The 18029-nt window shown below is 45.6% G+C and overlaps 1 protein-coding gene across 3 annotated transcripts in view; it reads left to right on the top strand.

Moving 5' to 3' along the window:
- The window catches only part of HIPK2 (homeodomain interacting protein kinase 2), a 214092-nt gene that overhangs the window by 159696 nt on the left and 36367 nt on the right, over positions 1-18029 (top strand). For 2 of the 3 annotated variants that reach the window (XM_084809530.1, XM_084809531.1), the window contains exons 5-9: positions 813-899; positions 4443-4627; positions 6397-6559; positions 8659-8881; positions 14507-14628. In XM_084809530.1, the coding sequence (XP_084665656.1) occupies positions 813-899; positions 4443-4627; positions 6397-6559; positions 8659-8881; positions 14507-14628 (780 nt within the window). The remainder of the gene's footprint in view (positions 1-812; positions 900-4442; positions 4628-6396; positions 6560-8658; positions 8882-14506; positions 14629-18029) is intronic. The other variant, XM_084809533.1, reaches the window with a different exon arrangement.

The raw sequence follows: 18029 nt of genomic DNA, 5'->3' as shown, positions 1-18029 counted from the left end.
AAGGTTGATCCATCTACTCCAGTCTTCTCCAACCTAGTGCCTTCCAGATGCAACTCCCATCATCCCTGACCATTGGCCATGCTGGCTCTGGCTGATTGGAGTTGTAGTCAAAAACATCTGGAGGGCACCAGGGTGGGGAAAGCTGATTTACTCATTCCTTGCATACGTTTTACTACTATGCCAGCTTCCCCCCTCCCCCCAGATAATGTCAACAAACTTTGACACAAGCACTGAATAAGGAATGGATATCTCTGTTTTCCCCTAAAGACAGGAGTGGGAAGCCTTTTTCATCTGAGGGATGCATTCATTTGTGTAGGGCCTCATGTCATAGGTGGGCATGACCAAAGCCAATAGTGGGCATGGTCAAAGCAACATTCCGTCTCCCCTCTTCTCTTTCTCCTGTTCTCTCTCCCCCCCGCAACCTCTGCTAATGGGATTTCCCTCCTAAGGCTAATTACTGGGGGTGGTGTGTGTGTGTGTGTGTGTGTGTGTGGACAGAGGCAGCGGACTAGATCTGAGGCTGAGTTGCCCACATCCAGCCTGTAGGCCAATCCCCACTCCTGTTCTAAGATCATGTGATGCTGAAATTGCAGCTCACATCTGATGAAATTTAGCAGCGGCTTGGAAAGATGCATGGATTTACTTTCATCCCTATGCAATTTCATGTGAGATGGACAATATGTAAATAGTGGATAATGTTACTTTGGAGCTGAGCCTACAGGGGTGGCAGCTTTTGTAGTGAAGCAGCAATCAATGTTATGCAGAGATCCAGATGGTTGCCAATAAATCGGCTTTTTGTTGATTTTGAACAGACACCAGATGATCATGAGGCAGAGACAGGGATCAAGTCAAAAGAAGCAAGAAAGTATATTTTCAACTGTTTGGATGATATGGCACAGGTAAGAAATATCACATCTGTCAGTAATTTCCAGGGAGAGAATGTAGCATATGATAACAATATATGCTCTACCCTCATGCAAAATCTTTAGGAACATTTTGGTCTTACAAGGTCAGATAATAAGGGGGCACTTCCCCCACCCCCAAGCATTCATACAATATGTGAGGAGGTCACATGACTGTGTCAGCTAACCCCACCCTCTGCCACCACCATACGCACTGGCCACACCACCTGCCAACCACATATTCTGCAATGTGTGAAGGGGACTTAATGCAGGTACATCTTCACATGCAGAGATCTTCTATGTAAGAGGGGATCCTGATTGGTCCAGAATTTCCACTCGTGTAGTGGTGCTCTACGCATGTAATTTGTTATACACAGAGGACCCCTTCACACAACTGCCAAATATGCAGCTGCTGGGAAGAATGGTCAGTGCACATCGGCAGGTCAGGGTAAGTAGCATGACCTCACAATCCTGTCATGCATCCTTTCAATGCATGAGTGTTTTCAAGTGAAAATCCCTCTCTCCCAAAGCTCTGAGAAAGAATTATTGCAGTGACCTGGAACAGTATGGTCGAGTGGATCAATGGGCTATAGGATAAAGTCCCAGGTAATAATCCCATGGGGCCGTGGTGGCTTAGTGGTTAAGACGCTGAACTGCCGACTGGAAGGTCGGCAGGACAGCAGTTCGAGACCCGAGTGCTGCGTGACAGAGTGAGCTCCCATCTTCAGTCCCAGCTTCTGCCAACCTAGCAGTTTGAAAGCAAGAAATTGCAAGTAGATAAATAGGTACCGCTTCGGCAGGAAAGGGAACAGCGTTCCGTGCACCTCGGTGTTCAGTCATGCCTGCCACATGACCACGGAAGTGTCTTCGGACAGCGCAGGCTCTTCGGCTTAGAAATGGAGATGAGCACCACACCCTAGAGTCGGACACAACTGGTTGGGGACACCTTTACCTTTTTTAATAATCCCATATCAGCTGAGAATAATTTGTAAAAGGGGATGATGCTAGTACGTTACCCATCTTTGTACATCAATTGGCAATCTGCCAGTCTGGTAATCAGTGTAGTGGACAGAGTGTCAGGCTAGGACTGTGGGGAAACCTGAGTTCAAAGCCCCACTTGATCAGGAAGTTGTCAGCCTAACCAAGCTCACAGGGTTCTTGTAAGGATAAAATGGGGGGAGGACCATGTACACCACCTTGAGCTCTTTGGAGGAAAGGCAGGATATAAATGTAACAAACAAAGAGTATTGTTGTACCCTACCAAACCTCCATTGCTTCAAGCTGCCTGGCAATCAGATCTAAGGCTTATGTGGAACATACAGAACACATGAAGCTGCCTTCAACTGTGTCAGACCATTGGTCCATCTAGCCCAGTGTTGTCACACAGATTGGCAGTGGGTATCTGGGGTTTCAGGCAGGATTCTTTCCTAGCCCTACCTGGAGGTGCTGGGGATAGAATCTGGGACCTTCTGCATACAAAGCAGGGGCTCTATCACTAGGGATGGATGAACAAGCAGAGTCTGAGATTGCTAGGATTCTCCTAACATCATCTCGCTGTTTGTCTTGTACCTGATACCCGTTCATGTTTGTGATCACTGTTCGCTTGCATGAATGGGAAAATTGCACAAATTGAGCAGCGGCCAAATGGGAGATTTGTGCAAATCTCCCCACATTTGTGCAGTTCTCCCCACATTTGCACAAATATCACCAAATTTGCAAAACTTTCCTCCATAGGCTAAAGCAGGGTTCATTCAGTCTACAGAGGAAATTTTTGCAAATAGAATTGGGAGTCACGATGAGATCAATGTGAGCATCTGTCTGACAATTTGCAAACGTTTTCGGTGGAAATGTGCTTGCATGGCAGAGCTTTGAATGGGGCATGCTCTCATGTTTTGCGAGCACAAACAAAATTCTTATACAACCCTATCTACCTCTGAGCTATGGCCTCTCACGAGAAGTTTTGCTTCAATTTACCAAACTTGTGGCTCCAAATTTCATGCTCAGCTCTATGCATTATTCCATCAGCCCAAAAGAGCTATAGGTATATTATGTGGATAACTATTGGGGAACCATGGAGGTTTCTCAGAAGCTTATCAGGTATACCTCTGAAAGAAGATCAGCAGTGGCAGACTAGCTTCCCTAGACATTTGTCTGCTTTCCCACTGCTATTAATTGTCAGGAGCGCCCTTGCTGCCTTCTGAAATCCTCAAGTAGCCAGAATCAACATGCAGACGATAGGGCTCTTTTCTAAGGCTTTATTTCCATTCAACCTAATGACGCTTACTAATGCTAATTGCATGAGCCTAATGAGGGAAACTTAAGAGAGCTGCCCACTAGGGGTTTCTAGTCTTAGTGAATCAGCTGATCTCTGTTTGGAGGGTAAAGGCAGGAAGCCTCGGAACTTAAGGGCTAGGAGGTGAAAGTCCACCCCTTTTCCGTGGGACATCGGGGTGCAGCTGTTGACATTGCGCCAAGCGGGCTAAGCGCCTCCTCTTGGCGCCCTCCATCTTCCACTTGTCCCGGCGCCTAGTGTCCTGAAGCTCCAGTTGTCCCTCCCCTTGCCTGCCAGGGTCACTACCACTCTAAGGAATGTGAGCAGGGAGGGGCTCTCCCTCCGGTGGCGCCTCTGAACAGCACACGAGTTCCTCTCCCACGGTTTCTATCTCTTCCTCAGAATCAGAACTGCTTTGGGGCTCTGTGGGCTCCGATCCAACCCTGACATCAGTCTTCCCCCTACAATATGTAGCCAGTTTGTTCTAGGCCTAGTCTCAATTCATACAGAGCTGGAGATGAGATGAGAATTCGATGCAGGGGTGCTTGACTGTGTAAGCACCCCTTGCTCGCCTTGTTGTTCAAGTACCTGCAAAAGCCCCCAGTCTTTTTTGAGTCGAACATGGGGATGTTTGTGCATCCCTACAGAGTGACAGTGAGGTCTAACAGAACTGGCTGGTGTCCTGTGTGTGACTGAAGTATACATCCTAGAACATGCCACACAATCCTCTGCAACGTGCAGTGCTTCTGTGGTTACTTGGCAGCCATGAAGATGTGGAAAGTGTTTCCCAAACTTTGAACACCGCGGTCTCCTTAGGACTGATCACACATTATGTCAAACACATGTAGAGATGGGGGAGTAGCATCAGGCCTACAGACCCCGCTACCTACATGCATTTGGCATAACCTGTCAGAGCGCATAATCTCGTCCAAGTGAGGGCACTGCCTATTCAACGGCCTTTGATCTAGCATTCTATCCATCCATCCATCCATCCATCCATCCATTTCATTTATATCCCACCTTTCTTCCATCGTGGAACTCAAGGTGGCTACATTTGGTTCCCAGGTGGTCTCCCCTCCAAGCGCTGACCAGACCCAGACCTGCTTAGCTTCAGCAAGGTAGCTGCCTCATGTGCCTTCAGACGCATATGCTTTTCCCCAGGTTATTCCAAACATGCATATGGGGCAAGGCCAGTGAGCGAGTGTGATTTCTTTGGGCCCAGAGCTTCTGGAAATGTGGATCTGTTACTGATTCAGTTTCCCTTCCAGGTGAATATGACAACAGACTTGGAAGGAAGTGATATGTTGGTGGAAAAGGCAGACCGGCGGGAGTTCATAGATCTGTTAAAGAAGATGTTGACGATAGATGCAGATAAGAGGATAACGCCGATTGAAACACTCAACCATCCGTTTGTCACCATGACGCACTTGCTTGATTTCCCCCATAGCACCCAGTAGGCTTCTTTCACTCTACTTTGGGTTGGAGGTCTTGGAGAGGGAGTAAATTGTGGGTGAAGGGGTGTGGGTTGGCAGACTGCCAGATGTACCATTGAGCTGATAAGTGTTTGAATTTGAGTTGCAGCCTAGCAGAGTGGTTACCAACAGAGCTTGGATACTAGGAAAGCAATTTTTATGGCAAGAATATTTTGATATTTTGTTATGGCTGGCAGCTACTCATGGCCAGATCTGAGTAGCTTTTAGAGCTCTGGGGCACTGAGACCATTATTCAGGTCTCCAGCTCTTTGTTCCAGTGGTTTGTTTCCCTGCTCCCTGGCTTCTGTGAGTCATAGGATTTCTTTTTTACCCAGTAACACGTGAGAGAGGCAGGTAGGTGAGTAGGCTCCTGTAACAAAAAAGGAGGAGTCACTTTTTTCCTGATCTCACAGCCAGGAGCTGCGAGGCTTAGGGGCATGAGAGAAAGTGGCTGAGGAAAGTAATGGAATCCTCTTCTGTGTGGATTTTCTAAGGTTGGAAATGCACATTACCCAAAACGCAGGGTTGCTGCTGCTGAAAATGGGAGCCGGAATTTTGTTATTTTGTTATCCCTTCTCTGTAATGTATAGTACCACTTAACATGTGCTGTGACATTGTGTGTGAATTTTGCATGTTCCCCTGCCCTTGCCCCATATTATTAACTGCTTCTGGTGAGGGCAGGGGAACTCCTCCTTGTATTGTGATGTAACAATGAAGTGTGTTTCCCTGCCCTCACTAGAGGCAGCCAATAATATGGGGCAAGGAGGATGAGACACATGGCTGCCATTTTTAGCAGCAGCTGTGCGTTTTCAGGTAACATGTTCTACCCTAAGAAGTGACTGGATGATCAGCTGTGATGATTTGCTGAGTTCATTGGAATCCAAAGTGAGGTTGGACATCTTCCCCCTGGAAGCTTCTTTCACGCTGACAGTATTTTTTTTTTTTTTTTGCAGTAGTGCTGTTGGCTCCATTTAGGTTTTGCTTTTAAATTTAAAAAAATACAACACGTTTTGAATATAAAGCTGCAAAACTTTGTACAAATAAGGAAATGTGCTCATGCATGGCATTCAAACTGTTGTCAAATTACCATCATTATAGAAGAGTTTGATTGCTACAAATGAAGGTACAAAAACTGTAAGGAGTTACTGTTGAGTCTGCTTGTTACAGGAATTGTGAATGTAGCAGAGATGCAGAATAGATCCATAGTGTATTTAAAGGGGGAAAAGATAGCATTCCTAAAATGTTTAAACTTGCTAAGGTTTGGTGATTTTGAGGTTTTAATAAGGGTCAAGACAGAAAGGAACAATCTGAGATTGCACAAGGAACAAAAGGGATTCTAGTTAATCATGATATTTGCATAACTAATGTTCAGATAATTGACAGATTTACCTCTTTGAGCCTCTGGACACATTGAGACTATATATTTGTACCTCTTTTATACCAGCTTAATTTCCACAGCTGCCCTAAAAGCATCCTAAGAACTGTAGTTTCGTGAGGAACCTGGTGTTAGGAAACCTTAGCTGCCTCTCACCATCCCTGATCCTCTCACCATCTACAGTTCTCAGGGTTCCCTGGGAAGAATTAATATCTCTCAAATTGTTTTAAGCTTCTGATGTAGTAGTTATGCCAGTGGTGAAATGGGCAGTATCCTTTTGGCACTGAGTACTTGAATTTTCCCCATCTGGTGAATTTTCTCCATCTCACAAATGTTCCCCATCTTGCTTCTTATGCCCGCTTTCTCTATGAATAGTGTCAAATCCTGTTTCCAAAATATGGAGATTTGCAAGCGACGGGTGAACATGTATGACACAGTGAATCAGAGCAAGACACCATTCATCACCCATGTGGCCCCAAGCACATCAACCAACCTAACCATGACCTTCAACAACCAGCTGAATACAGTGCATAACCAGGTGAGGGGAAGCATTATTATGTAGTCTAGGAGGAGAGTCTGTGTGTGTGCAGTATTGATCAGCTATCCTTGACAGTTCACAGGCACAATTCCTCAAGGTCTGCTACTTAACCACCTGTTTCCCTGCTCCTGACAGGTTTAATGTAGCTAACTCTTATCAGTTGAAAGGGCTATGTATATTCCTCAGTCCTGAGATCATAGGATGTTTGTATTTGGCACAGAATCCAGCAGCTTGAGCACCTCAGATTTGTTTGTTTATTTATTTTGAGTAAAGCAAGCTTCCAGCCCTCATGACTCAGAGGATACATTCACATTTTATCCCCTTCCCTCTGCTTTTTCCCTTGACATGCTAGCCTTCTGTAGGTGGTGAGTTCTTAAAAGCACTTGCTTGCATTCTGAAGTAGTACTAATTCTGAATGCATCAATGAGATCTGTGCGTGAGACATTCACACTCCTCCGCTGTCAACCTCCAAGCCGTGGCTAGATTTTGTTTCACTGCTGCTAGAACTATGAGTGCTATGCTCCTTGTTTAGTTCTAGCATTGGGCTAAGTGCAGTGAAGAACACTGAAGTGACACATAGTCCCCTAAAAATGTTAAATACATTTCCTTCTTTCCCACCCCACCTTTTCAGGTGGAAGAGAAGTAAAAGAGGGAGCAATCATATGGCCCCTAGACATTGTCTGAGGGGCCATAAGATTCTGGGGATTCCCCCCTCTGAGGTCAGAGACAGCACTCCAACCTCGGAAGGGGGAGTCAGAGATCCAACCCCGCCTCTCCCAAATCCTTGCAGCCAGTGCAGAAAGAACCACACCGGCTGCCCTCTGAGGTTGGAAAAGTCAACTTTGGAGAGGGGGAAAGGGGAGCGTTCCTGTGGGTGGGGAGGGGAGGAGACCAGAGAGGCCAGGATACAAGTTATCCTGAGCCTCTGCCAGCCTCCTTCCCTTCCCCTCTGAAGCACTGTTGCTAGACAGGCTAAAAAGTGTCTAGAGAAACATGCAGAGTGGGAGGTGGAGAGGCAAAGATTGCCTCCGCTGCTCCTCCTGCCCTGCACTGGATGATCGGAAGCCTTTGCGTTCAGGGGCTTCCGATCATTGAGGGCACAATCAATATGATTGTGTCCTAAATTTATCAAATGTTTTTTAAAGAGAAGTCATGTTTGAGTATCTTCATTTTTTGAAATGAAATCTTCATTTCACTACACCTCACCAGATGTTCCCCATTCTAAAGATTCATAATCTAAAGCCTTGACCAAAACAAGGTTACTTGAAATAAAAAAAATCTGTTATCAAACCAGAGACATACATGCCAGGGGATCAGAATCACAGAAAAAGCTCTGTTCGTAAGGTACATCAATTGTGTGTGCTTACAAATACCCTGCCATCAAACAATATCTTCCACACATAATATCAGGCCCTTATAGATCCACACAATCCAGGTTAGAACTGTGTCACAGTCGGAAACGGCCTACATGCTGATCAGGTAACTCAACAAAGGGAGCCAAGCCACCAGCTACAGGTTAAGTCATACAGATCCATTGTATCATCAGGACATTAAACATCTAGGAATATTTATGAATTTTTCAGATGCACAATCTTGAGACTTCACCTCTATAGACAGACACACACATGCGCACACACATACACGTGCATTGCGACACATTCATTGACACATGACAGAGACACATATATATCCTCTTTCTCATATGTGGACCAACAAGAAACATCCTTCCTTCCTTCCTCCTTTCCTCCCTTTCCCTCTTTCCCTCTTTCTCTCGTTCAGCTCCCTCCCTTTCTCTGGGCTGCAGGCTCTGTGCTTCTGTGTGAGTGTGTTTCTGTTTTCTGATCACTTGTCAACCATAAGCAGAACAGTGGGGTGTATGAAGTCCTCATCCTGATTCATCGTTAGCCTCTTCCATTTTACTTGTACCCCCTCCCCTCTTCCTGTACTTCTTCCTTATCACCTTTGTTTTCCTTTTTAAAAAAATTGCTTGGTTGTTTTATTTAGATTATTTCTTTAAAAAAAAAACCTAGATTTTTCCAACATTACCATCTCCCTCATATTTTGTTTTTATTTTACTTTAAATCCCACCATTCCTTTAGGCCACCACCCTGGCTCCCACCTCCACCACCAGTGCCACTATTTCCTTAGCCAACCCTGAGGTCTCCATACTAAACTACCCATCTGCACTCTACCAGCCCTCGGCAGCATCCATGGCCGCAGTAGCCCAGAGGAGTGTTCCCCTACAGACAGGAACAGCGCAGATATGTGCTCGTCCTGACCCCTTCCAGCAAGCCCTCATCGTATGTCCTCCAGGCTTTCAAGGTAAGCACCATGACTTCTCCACTGCAGTCTGCTGTTCCTTTGTTGTGGTCTTGTGTCATCTGAAAACCTTTTGCTACTAGGACACAGCCCGTGCATCTTGTCAGAAATGGATCATCCTTCCCCCTTCTCAATCAACACCACAAGGAGACAAAGCTTCAGGCTAATACTACTTTATTTTACTAGAAACTAGCCTCTTTACAAATGCAGATTCCAGGAAACTCTTAGGCTGCTTCAGACCCCTAAACAACTAATCTACAATCCGTAATTAGAGGAGACGAACCTGAGGATAGTGAAGTTGCTGACAGTTTGGGTGTGAACCTCACAGCCAGACTTGCTTTGCAGTGATGCCCCTCCCTTAGGGTGGCTCCCTCCTATGTTGGCTTCCAAGAGTGGCTATCCTGGCTGAATGTCTGACCCCTGCCCCTAACTTTTCCCACTTTGCTTTGCAACGTGCCCTAGCATCTCTCAAGTCACACCCCTCCTCCTCCTCCGTTTTTGGCTGTCTAGCCACGGGGGGCGGGCAAGCGGGAGAGGAGGCTGTTGTAGGATGTGTCATACAGGCAGATCCGCTCTCCCCGTCCTGGAATGCCCCTAGCCACACCCCTTTTCAGCCAGCCCACACTCCTCTTGCGAGCACGGAGGACGGGGCTGTTCTGCACTTCCTCCAAGGCAGCGCGGAAATGGGGGGGGTCGATTTTCCAGGAACCGACCCCGGAGTGTGGACTCCAAGGTCAGTTCCCAGAAAACAGCATATCCTATGGCTGTCTAGTCACTGTCTAGCAGCCATAGGATTGCTCCCTGAGTTTATTGAAACATTCAAAGTGCTACATGTTTTATCTTCACAAAACTTCTTTAAATGCAGTGTTCTTGGTGTAAACTCCACGGTGGCCATTGTAATGTCCTTGTTGTGGTCCATTGGCAACTTGAATCTTGAGGTTTGCCAGTGAGCACGCACCACCCATGGCAATGTAGATCCCTTAATGATTTGTTTACAGGCCATATGTTACTGGCATATCCTTGTTCTTTGGCCTGCAGCTCTGTTTATAAAGGTCTACAGAGACTTTTTTGTGTTCATATTTCACTCCAGTTTGCAATTAATTATATTTGTTTAATTATACTTGATATTTTTTTGATATTAAAAATAAAGCTTTATAGTACATTGTTCTAGAAGGTAGCCTAATGCTTAAAAAAAAAAAAAAAGCTTTATGGGCATAAATAACCCCCCGTCTTTTAATTATAGTGAAAACTGTTGTTATTTGTGGAACCTGCATGTCAAGAGCTTTCCAGTGAAGTGTGTTTCATGAGAATCAGTCAATGGGAAGACCGTCAAGAAGGGATGAACAAATACCTCCCGACTTTCAGTTATATATCTAAGAGAAGATAATGATGATGATGATATGCTCCCATCAGGAGATAAGACTTCCACACTCTTGACACTCTGCAGATTCTAAAATGTCTTTAGTGGAAGTCATGTTGAGCATATAACAGTGGTCTAGTAGACTGAGTGTTACAGAGGCATGCATGAGTGCAGTGCTAGGTAGACCATCAGTCAGGCCCAAGGGCATGTCCTCAAGGGCATGGCATCTGAGAGATTTATCCACAGGAATATCTACTAACAACTGTTTTGCTTGCTAATAATGAGACTGAGAAATATCCTTTTGCAAAGTCCCTTAGCATAGATAATTTGGTAGTATTGTTTTAGGCTTGGGTATTGGCAGTAGAGCTAATGGGTGGCATTGGTTCTGATGACCTATGAAGGACATACTGCTGTTGCTAAGTTATTCGTTGTCCCCTTTAGGGGAAATCACATTTTATTTTGGCAGACCCACGCAGGAGCAGAATAATTAACTGCTTCCACGGTTAAGCCTCCAAGGCTGCAATCCTGAACACACTTTCTTGGGAGTAAATCCCACTGAACTCAATGGGGCCTACTTCTGAGTCAACATGTATAGGATTGCACTGCAAGTTGGCAAGGCATGACTTGGCAAATTAGAGCCTTGCCTGAGACGGAAGATTTCTCCCAATTCATCAGTATAGTTGTACCAGTGCATTGCCAGGCAACACGATCTGAAGCTATCACACATGTATTAAAGAAAGGTATATACCAGCCTTCACCAACCTGGTTCCCTCTGTGTGTTAGACTGCAACACCCATCATTTCCAGCCAGCATAGTTGGGGAAAGCTGGTATATATAAATATACATGAGTTACAATATGCTGTGGCCACTGCCAATTTTCAGGGTGCGGGCGGTTATTGGGGTAGTACTTGGGGTTGGAGGACTATGGGAGGGGCAACCCCTTTTGCCGATTTCTGCTTGAGGCTCTTTCCCCAGAGCTGCACTTGCCTCAACACATCTGGGCTCAGCTGCCACCTGGCTACCACTCCCCTGTTTTTATCCAAAGATATTAAAGTCCTTTGCAGATATTGATGTCTCGGCGTGCCACTGTGCAGCAGACGCTTTATCCTTTTTATGCAGGGTTAAAATAACATAAAAGAGCTCGAGGGTGAAATCCTGAAAAGTCCCCTGAGTCTTATTTACAAAAGCTACAAAAGGCATTTGACTATTTTGGGCAAATTTTTATCCTCAATGATTCCTTCAGCTCAAAAGGTACAAAGTGAGCCGGCCAGCTACAAAGGGTGACAGACTGCTGGTGTCTTAATTTCCGCCCTGGCTTTTCGCAACAGGCAGCACTTCCATGGGGAGACGAGAAGTCTCTTTTTTAGCTGCTGTGTTGAGCAAATGTGTTGGAAAATGGCACCACAGATTTATTTACTCGAGTTTGATTTCTACCCCACCCGTTTCCAACAGCTCAGGGGTGGTAACCGCTGCTAGAAACAAAAACAAAATACACACATATATAAAAACAGGCATATAATTTCCTCTCTTTTCAGGGCCAAACTACACATGATGCCAAATGCGTCATTAGAAACTAATTCAGGCTTTAAAAAAAAATTAATAATTGGTGTGCATGGGTGGGGCGGGGGGGGGCTTATTTTCATCAGGGTTGCAGCACCCGGGAGGGCAAGCTTTAACCCTTTGCTCTCTAGCTGCAATCCAGCAAAAATCGAGCTTTTTTTCTAAGGCAAATAGCAACACGTGTGTAGGTGGGTTGTGGGGGGGCATGTACTGCGATCACAATGTAAATTGCTGCCTTGTACCCGCGTTTAACTTTTTTAAAACCCTGATGGAGGTTCTAATGATGCATTTGAGCAGGGAGTTGGGTATGTTTAGCCTGGAGAAGGGAAGAGTTGATGAAGAGGCGATATAATAGCTGTATTCAAATATTTGATGAGCTGTCACATAGGTGATGGAGCAGATTTGTTGTCTCTTGCTCCAGAGGGTAGGGCCCAGACCAGTGGTTCAGTTTGCAAGAGAAAGCATTTCAACTAAGCATTAGGAAGAACTTCCTGGTGGTACGAGCATTTTGACAGTAGAACAGACCATTTGGGAACATGGTGGACTCTCCTGTGTTAGTTTTGAGCAGAGGCTGGATGGTCACTATTCTGGGATGCTGCAGTAGTGGTTTTCCTGCATCAGCAGTGGGCTGGACTAGATGACTATTGAAGACCCTGCCAGTTGTATGATCCTCTTTCTCAACATCACATTTAGTTTGACCCTCAGAAGGCAGTGTTCCTTCTGCAATTCACTGCTCCTTCTGCAATTAGATTAGGCAAGTTATTTTTGCTGGTGTTCTGCTTATTTTGGCACTTTGCTTTGGATGTCCTGGTGTTGCTGCTTTGAGTTAAGACTGTTTTCTGTTTGTTTTTTAGATTTATTTTTAGGCTTGCATTTTAAATCTGAATTGCTCTGATTTGTTTTTGTTAAGGCTAAGCTATAGTGCCCCCATCCAGATTTCACTGTCTTATTCAACTGTGCCAAAACTGGGGGCTTCGTTGGTTGTGGGGACATAGGGAGCAGGCTTACTGAAGCCAGTGGCACTGTTCTTGGAAGAAGTTAGCCACCATTCCTGCCCCCCACCCCCAGGTCCCCTTGGAACAATGCTACAGATGAAGTGTCATTCCAAAGGCGGGGGGGGATCCTCGGGAGGGGGGTTCCTTGGGAAGGGGGAAATGGCTGCTGCTGATAAGAGTGCCTCCAGAAAACAGATAGTGATGGTGATTAAGTGGTAATCTCTACGGTAGTTTGCCCCCCCCCCTTTTGCACCCCTGAACCTCCAAAATTTCAAGACGAACATTTGCCACAGAGAACTTTTGACTCAGCAGTAGTTTTTATTGCAAACCAGCATGGGAGCCATTATGGCTGAAAGGCAGTCTATAAATATAAATATCAACAAACACACAAACAAAAATTAACCCACACCTGCTTAATCCCAGCTGTTGAATGTCAGCCCAAACAAGAAGGATCTTTCCAGCTGGAAAGTACAGAGGCTGAGCTTTGACTGACCTCTAACAGCCTTCTCTAAACTGTTGCCCTCCAGATGTGTTGGACTCTAACTCCCATCATCCCCATTGCCATTCCACTGAGGATATTAATTTCTCTACATGTCCTTGCTGTTTGAACTTGGAATGCGCATAATATATTGAAAACATTTTTTCTTTTGGAAATGTGTCCAAGTCCAGCTTCCGCAGAAATATCAGTATTTGATTAAGAAATTCTATGCACAGTTACTTCAGTGCAGGTCCCATCGAATTCAGTGGGAGGTGCTTCAGAGTAGCATGCATCAGAGTGGGCTGTGTAAATAGCTCGGGGACTCCTAAACTTTTTTTTTCAGGTCCACAGCTCTAGTTTATCTGTTCTACATGGTTTGCCACATGTCCTTACCGTATGGCCAACCAGTGGGAGGATCAGGGGTGATGCTCAGTACCTAAAAGATCCCGGGCTCAGGCCCATAGGACAAAAAATGGCAAAAATTTGCATATGCTAACTTACGTATGCAAATATATGTGGATAATTAGAAATAATTACTATAATTAAAATTTTATAGAAGGCAAGCTAATTAATCTCTTACTTTCAGAGCAGAATTGTGCAATGTCCCAAGTTGTGCTTGCTTAAAATGTACCCTCCATGCACCCACACTTTTCTTTGGTCTTTCAGGCCCAAATCCAGATGGGGAGGATGGAGTACCTAGGACCAGCAAAGAGCACCTTAAACATTTACTGATTAACTGCAAACTGAACATGGCACACTGGCAAGGGAAAATGTGGGAATGTATTTGACTATAATAACCCATGTTTTTAGGCTGCAAACTTAAGCAATTACTAGGGAGTAACTCCCATTAAACATAGTGGGATTGACTTTTGAGTAAATCCTCACTCACCCTTCTCCTCCACCCCATCACCAACAAACACAACAGCACCTCAGGATTAGAGGGTGTTACTTTGCTGGTCCTGGGACCAGGTGAGGAGGCAGAGAGAGTCACTGTCAAAGGTGGCTCCTCCTTGTATTTCAATAGTTGGGGGAGGTAGTTTCTAGGATTCTAGAACACTTTTTTTTTTTACATTTCTTGGGTTCTAACTGCTTGAAATCCTAAAATTTACACCAAATATTGCAATATTAACACCATTGCTAATATTGCAAACACTGTCACAGTTCTGCTCAGTATTTAAGGTGCCTGTTCCTAGAGAGGCAATTGAAGTCTAACTCTTTGCCTTTTCGTTTCACAGGATTGCAAACTTCCCCTTCGAAACATGCTGGGTATTCTGTCCGGATGGAGAATGCAGTCCCAATAGTCACTCAGGCTCCAGGGGCTCAGCCCCTTCAGATCCAACCAGGACTCTTAGCACAGGTAAATATTACTTCTCCTGGATCCATCTTGGCCAGCTGTTAGCTATAATATAAGAAACTGGATGCAGAGCATGTCTTTTTCAATTTCATAAACAGGAGAGTGGTACATGAGTGCGGATGGTAATGTGAATTCTGAGCCTTAGCATATGCATGATGTAATCATTTTTATTTCATTCAGCTTTTAATTCCCTAGGGTAAGAGTAGGCAACGTGGTGCCCATGGGCACCAGTACATCCCTCGGTCTCCTTTTTTGATGCCTGCTGAGTTGCCCTACCTCTCCTTTTTTATTTTTTAAAATAACAATATTTCTTACTGGCAGCTAGGATCACTTCAAACTAGGGATGTATGAAAGGTACTCACCTTTCGGGGATTATGCTGATGGTGGGGGGGGGAGGCGTTCCGTCCCTCTCCCCGGAATCCTCGCCGGGGGGGAGGCGCTCTGTTCCTCCCCCCCCCCCAGGATCCTGGCTGGCCGGCTGTGCTCCGCAGCGATTCTGCAGAGCCGCTGGCCAGCTCCGCCAGCAGCCAGACATCCGGCCGCTGGCTAGCAGGGATGCAAATGGCGGCAGCCGTAGCCGCTGCCATTTGCGTCCCTGCAGTCAGCTGTGATAGGCTACATAAATGTTTACGTAGCCTATCACGGCTGATTTAAAAAAACCAACGTGCGTACGCAAATGGCGGCGCCCATGGCCGCCGCCATTTGCGTTCCTTATTTTGGCCCGTCTTAGTCTACGTAAACATTTACGTAGACAAAGACGGCGAAAATAAGGGGAATGCAAATAACGTAGCATCTACGCTATTTGCGTTCCCCTTATTTTCGCCGTCTTAGTCTACGTAAATGTTTACGTAGACTAAGACGGGCCAAAATAAGGAACGCAAATGGCGGCGGCCATGGGCGCCGCCATTTGTGTACGCACTTTTTTTTTTTTTTAATCAGCCGTGATAGGCTACGTAAAGATTTATGTAGCCTATCACGGTGTTTTTTTAAAATCTAGCCATGATAGGCTACGTAAATCTTTACGTAGCCTATCACGGTTTTTTTTTTTTTTTTAAACCTGGAAATGGTGGTGGCGGCAGCCGGTCGGAAGACCGGCCACTGCTGCCGCCGAACCGCCGCCGGAGCCACCACTGCCGCCAGGAAGATCCGTCCCAGGTAAGTCCCGTCCTGGGGGGGGTGGCGGGCCATTCCGCCACCGATTTCGAGGGGCCGAATGCACTGGCATTCGGCCTTCCCGAGATCCGTGGCGGAACTTTCGTACATCCCTACTTCAAAGCAAAGCGAGGGCCTCTAGCAATTCCCATCTCCTTTCCCCATGAATGCCTCTGGTCCACATGTATGACTCAGAGACATTCTTAGGAAATGAAGATGGCAGGTGGCTTCAGGCTGATGTGTTCATCTGCAGCATGCCCATTTTGTAGTGGTGCCTAGGGCAGTTTCTCAAATTGCCAGATGTGCCCGCTGGCCCCAAAAAGTTGCCTACCCATGCCCTAGAGTCTCTCTCGTGTGGTTCCATGAAACCCTGTTACCCCCATTTTTCTGTGATCCACCTGCCCCGAGGCCAAGGACAAAAGTAGGTGTTGCAGATGAACTGGTTCCTCTGTATCTTGTCTTTGTTATATAAGGAAAGCTCAAACTATGACGATACTTAGGGTGATGACGATGACAGTGATGGCATTACTGTCCATGGTGCTTTACTGAGTTAGCGAAAACGAAAACAGGCCAGATGGACCGATGATCTGACTCGCTATTTGGCAGCTTCATAAGCTTAGATTTCTTGGGGCATTCAGCCATACTGAAATTATGGCATGTGTCTCCAAATACTTAGGAATTTGGGTCATCCCATTATACGATCCAGCTCCTATTCCAGACAAAATTAATTTGCACCAATGTGTAAGAGCGAATGCAGCGTACATGCCAGAGCATTCCAGTCTTCTCAAGCATCAGTGGACTCCCAGATCCTGCCAAAGCCTTGCCTTGCCTTGCCTGGATAGCATTCCAGTTCAGTTTCATTCCTTTTGCCAGCTGCCAGCCCAGCTTATCTGGGAAAGACAGTATGGAATAGAACTTGAAGCCTGCGTGATTTTCTTTTTATTGACTAAGTGCTGCCTCCTGTTCCCATGAAGCGCCTTTGTCAAGGAGCTGCCTCCTTGACATGAATGAAGTCCATCTCTGCGAAAACCTGCCATCCCTTTCCAAGTGGTGCAGCTGGGGAAGACCATCCTTCTCAGTTAAAATAAATAAATAAAACTGAAGCGTTCAAAAGCAGGGCTAGTAAGGGGGAGATTTTTCAAAGCTGAAAGGAAGAAAGGAGAATTTTGCAAATATAAATATATAAAGTATTTGGACAGAAGTACCATGTGAATTGGGTTGAATCGCCTGGTCATGAGCATGGGTAATTGTGTACAGTTTCACAACTCAGACCCAAAACATATTGCAGACTTCTCTGTTGGCCCTCGTTCAATTGGCGGTCTCAGCAGACAAACTGAAAACACAGTGCTGATCCAAGTGCTTACAAGTTAAAACGGTAGTGGAGACAATTCGAGTAGTAATTATATCACTTAAAGAGTGGTAAAGAAAATGGAAGAGTGAGCACACGCTGGGATTTTTTTTACAGTCTGCAGGAGCAAACAAATCCTGCATTTAAGACACATTTGTAAAGAGCCGCTCCCCGGGTCAGCTGTGACAGATAGCAGCTTCCAAAGAGGTAGCTTTGCTAGTCTGTCACAGCAAAAACAGCCAAGTGTCTTGGGGGACCTTAAAAGACTAACAGGTTTATATTGTGGCATAAGCATTCCTGGACTAGGCATGCATCTGATGAAGCAGACTCTATGCTACAATATAAATCTTTTACGGGCACAATCCTATGCATGTTTAGACAGAGAAAAGGCCTACAGCTCCCAGCATTCGGCAGCAAGCTGGCTGGGGAATGCTGGGAGTTGTAGGCCTTTTCTCTGTCTAAACATGCATAGGATTGTGCCCTAAATTGTTTAAGGTGCCATAAGACTCTTGGTTGTTCTTGTGACAGGTATGTACAGTGGTGTAGTGGTAAATTTTGAAGTGCAGGCGTTCATCATGACATGTCCCATAGCCACACCCCCAAGGAGAGCCCCAAAATGCAGGCAGCTGTGTAGATCCATATCAACAAACCAGTTCTAGCAGTTTTCATCTCTGCCAGGAGCAGGTCTTCCATAAAGCTAATGGGTTTTAATTGCCCATTCAAGACTAAGTCACCCCCAAATACTTTGCATTTCAACAGGGATAGCTCAAAACTATCTATTGTTGCTGGGAAAATTCTCCCCCCCCCCCACCACCACTGTGAGGATTTCAGCGAAGCTCAGTGGGGAACAGGGAATTCTGAGGGGGGTGGCAGATGACATCAGTGTCCCTGCTAGTAAAAAAAG

The sequence above is a fragment of the Heloderma suspectum genome, chromosome 7, assembly GCF_057233095.1.
Source record: "Heloderma suspectum isolate Gila_16-S chromosome 7, 16-S_ref, whole genome shotgun sequence".
Classification (NCBI taxonomy): Eukaryota; Metazoa; Chordata; class Lepidosauria; order Squamata; family Helodermatidae; genus Heloderma; species Heloderma suspectum.
Note: the sequence above shows the minus strand (reverse complement) of the source record. Positions and strands in the feature narration are given on the sequence as shown.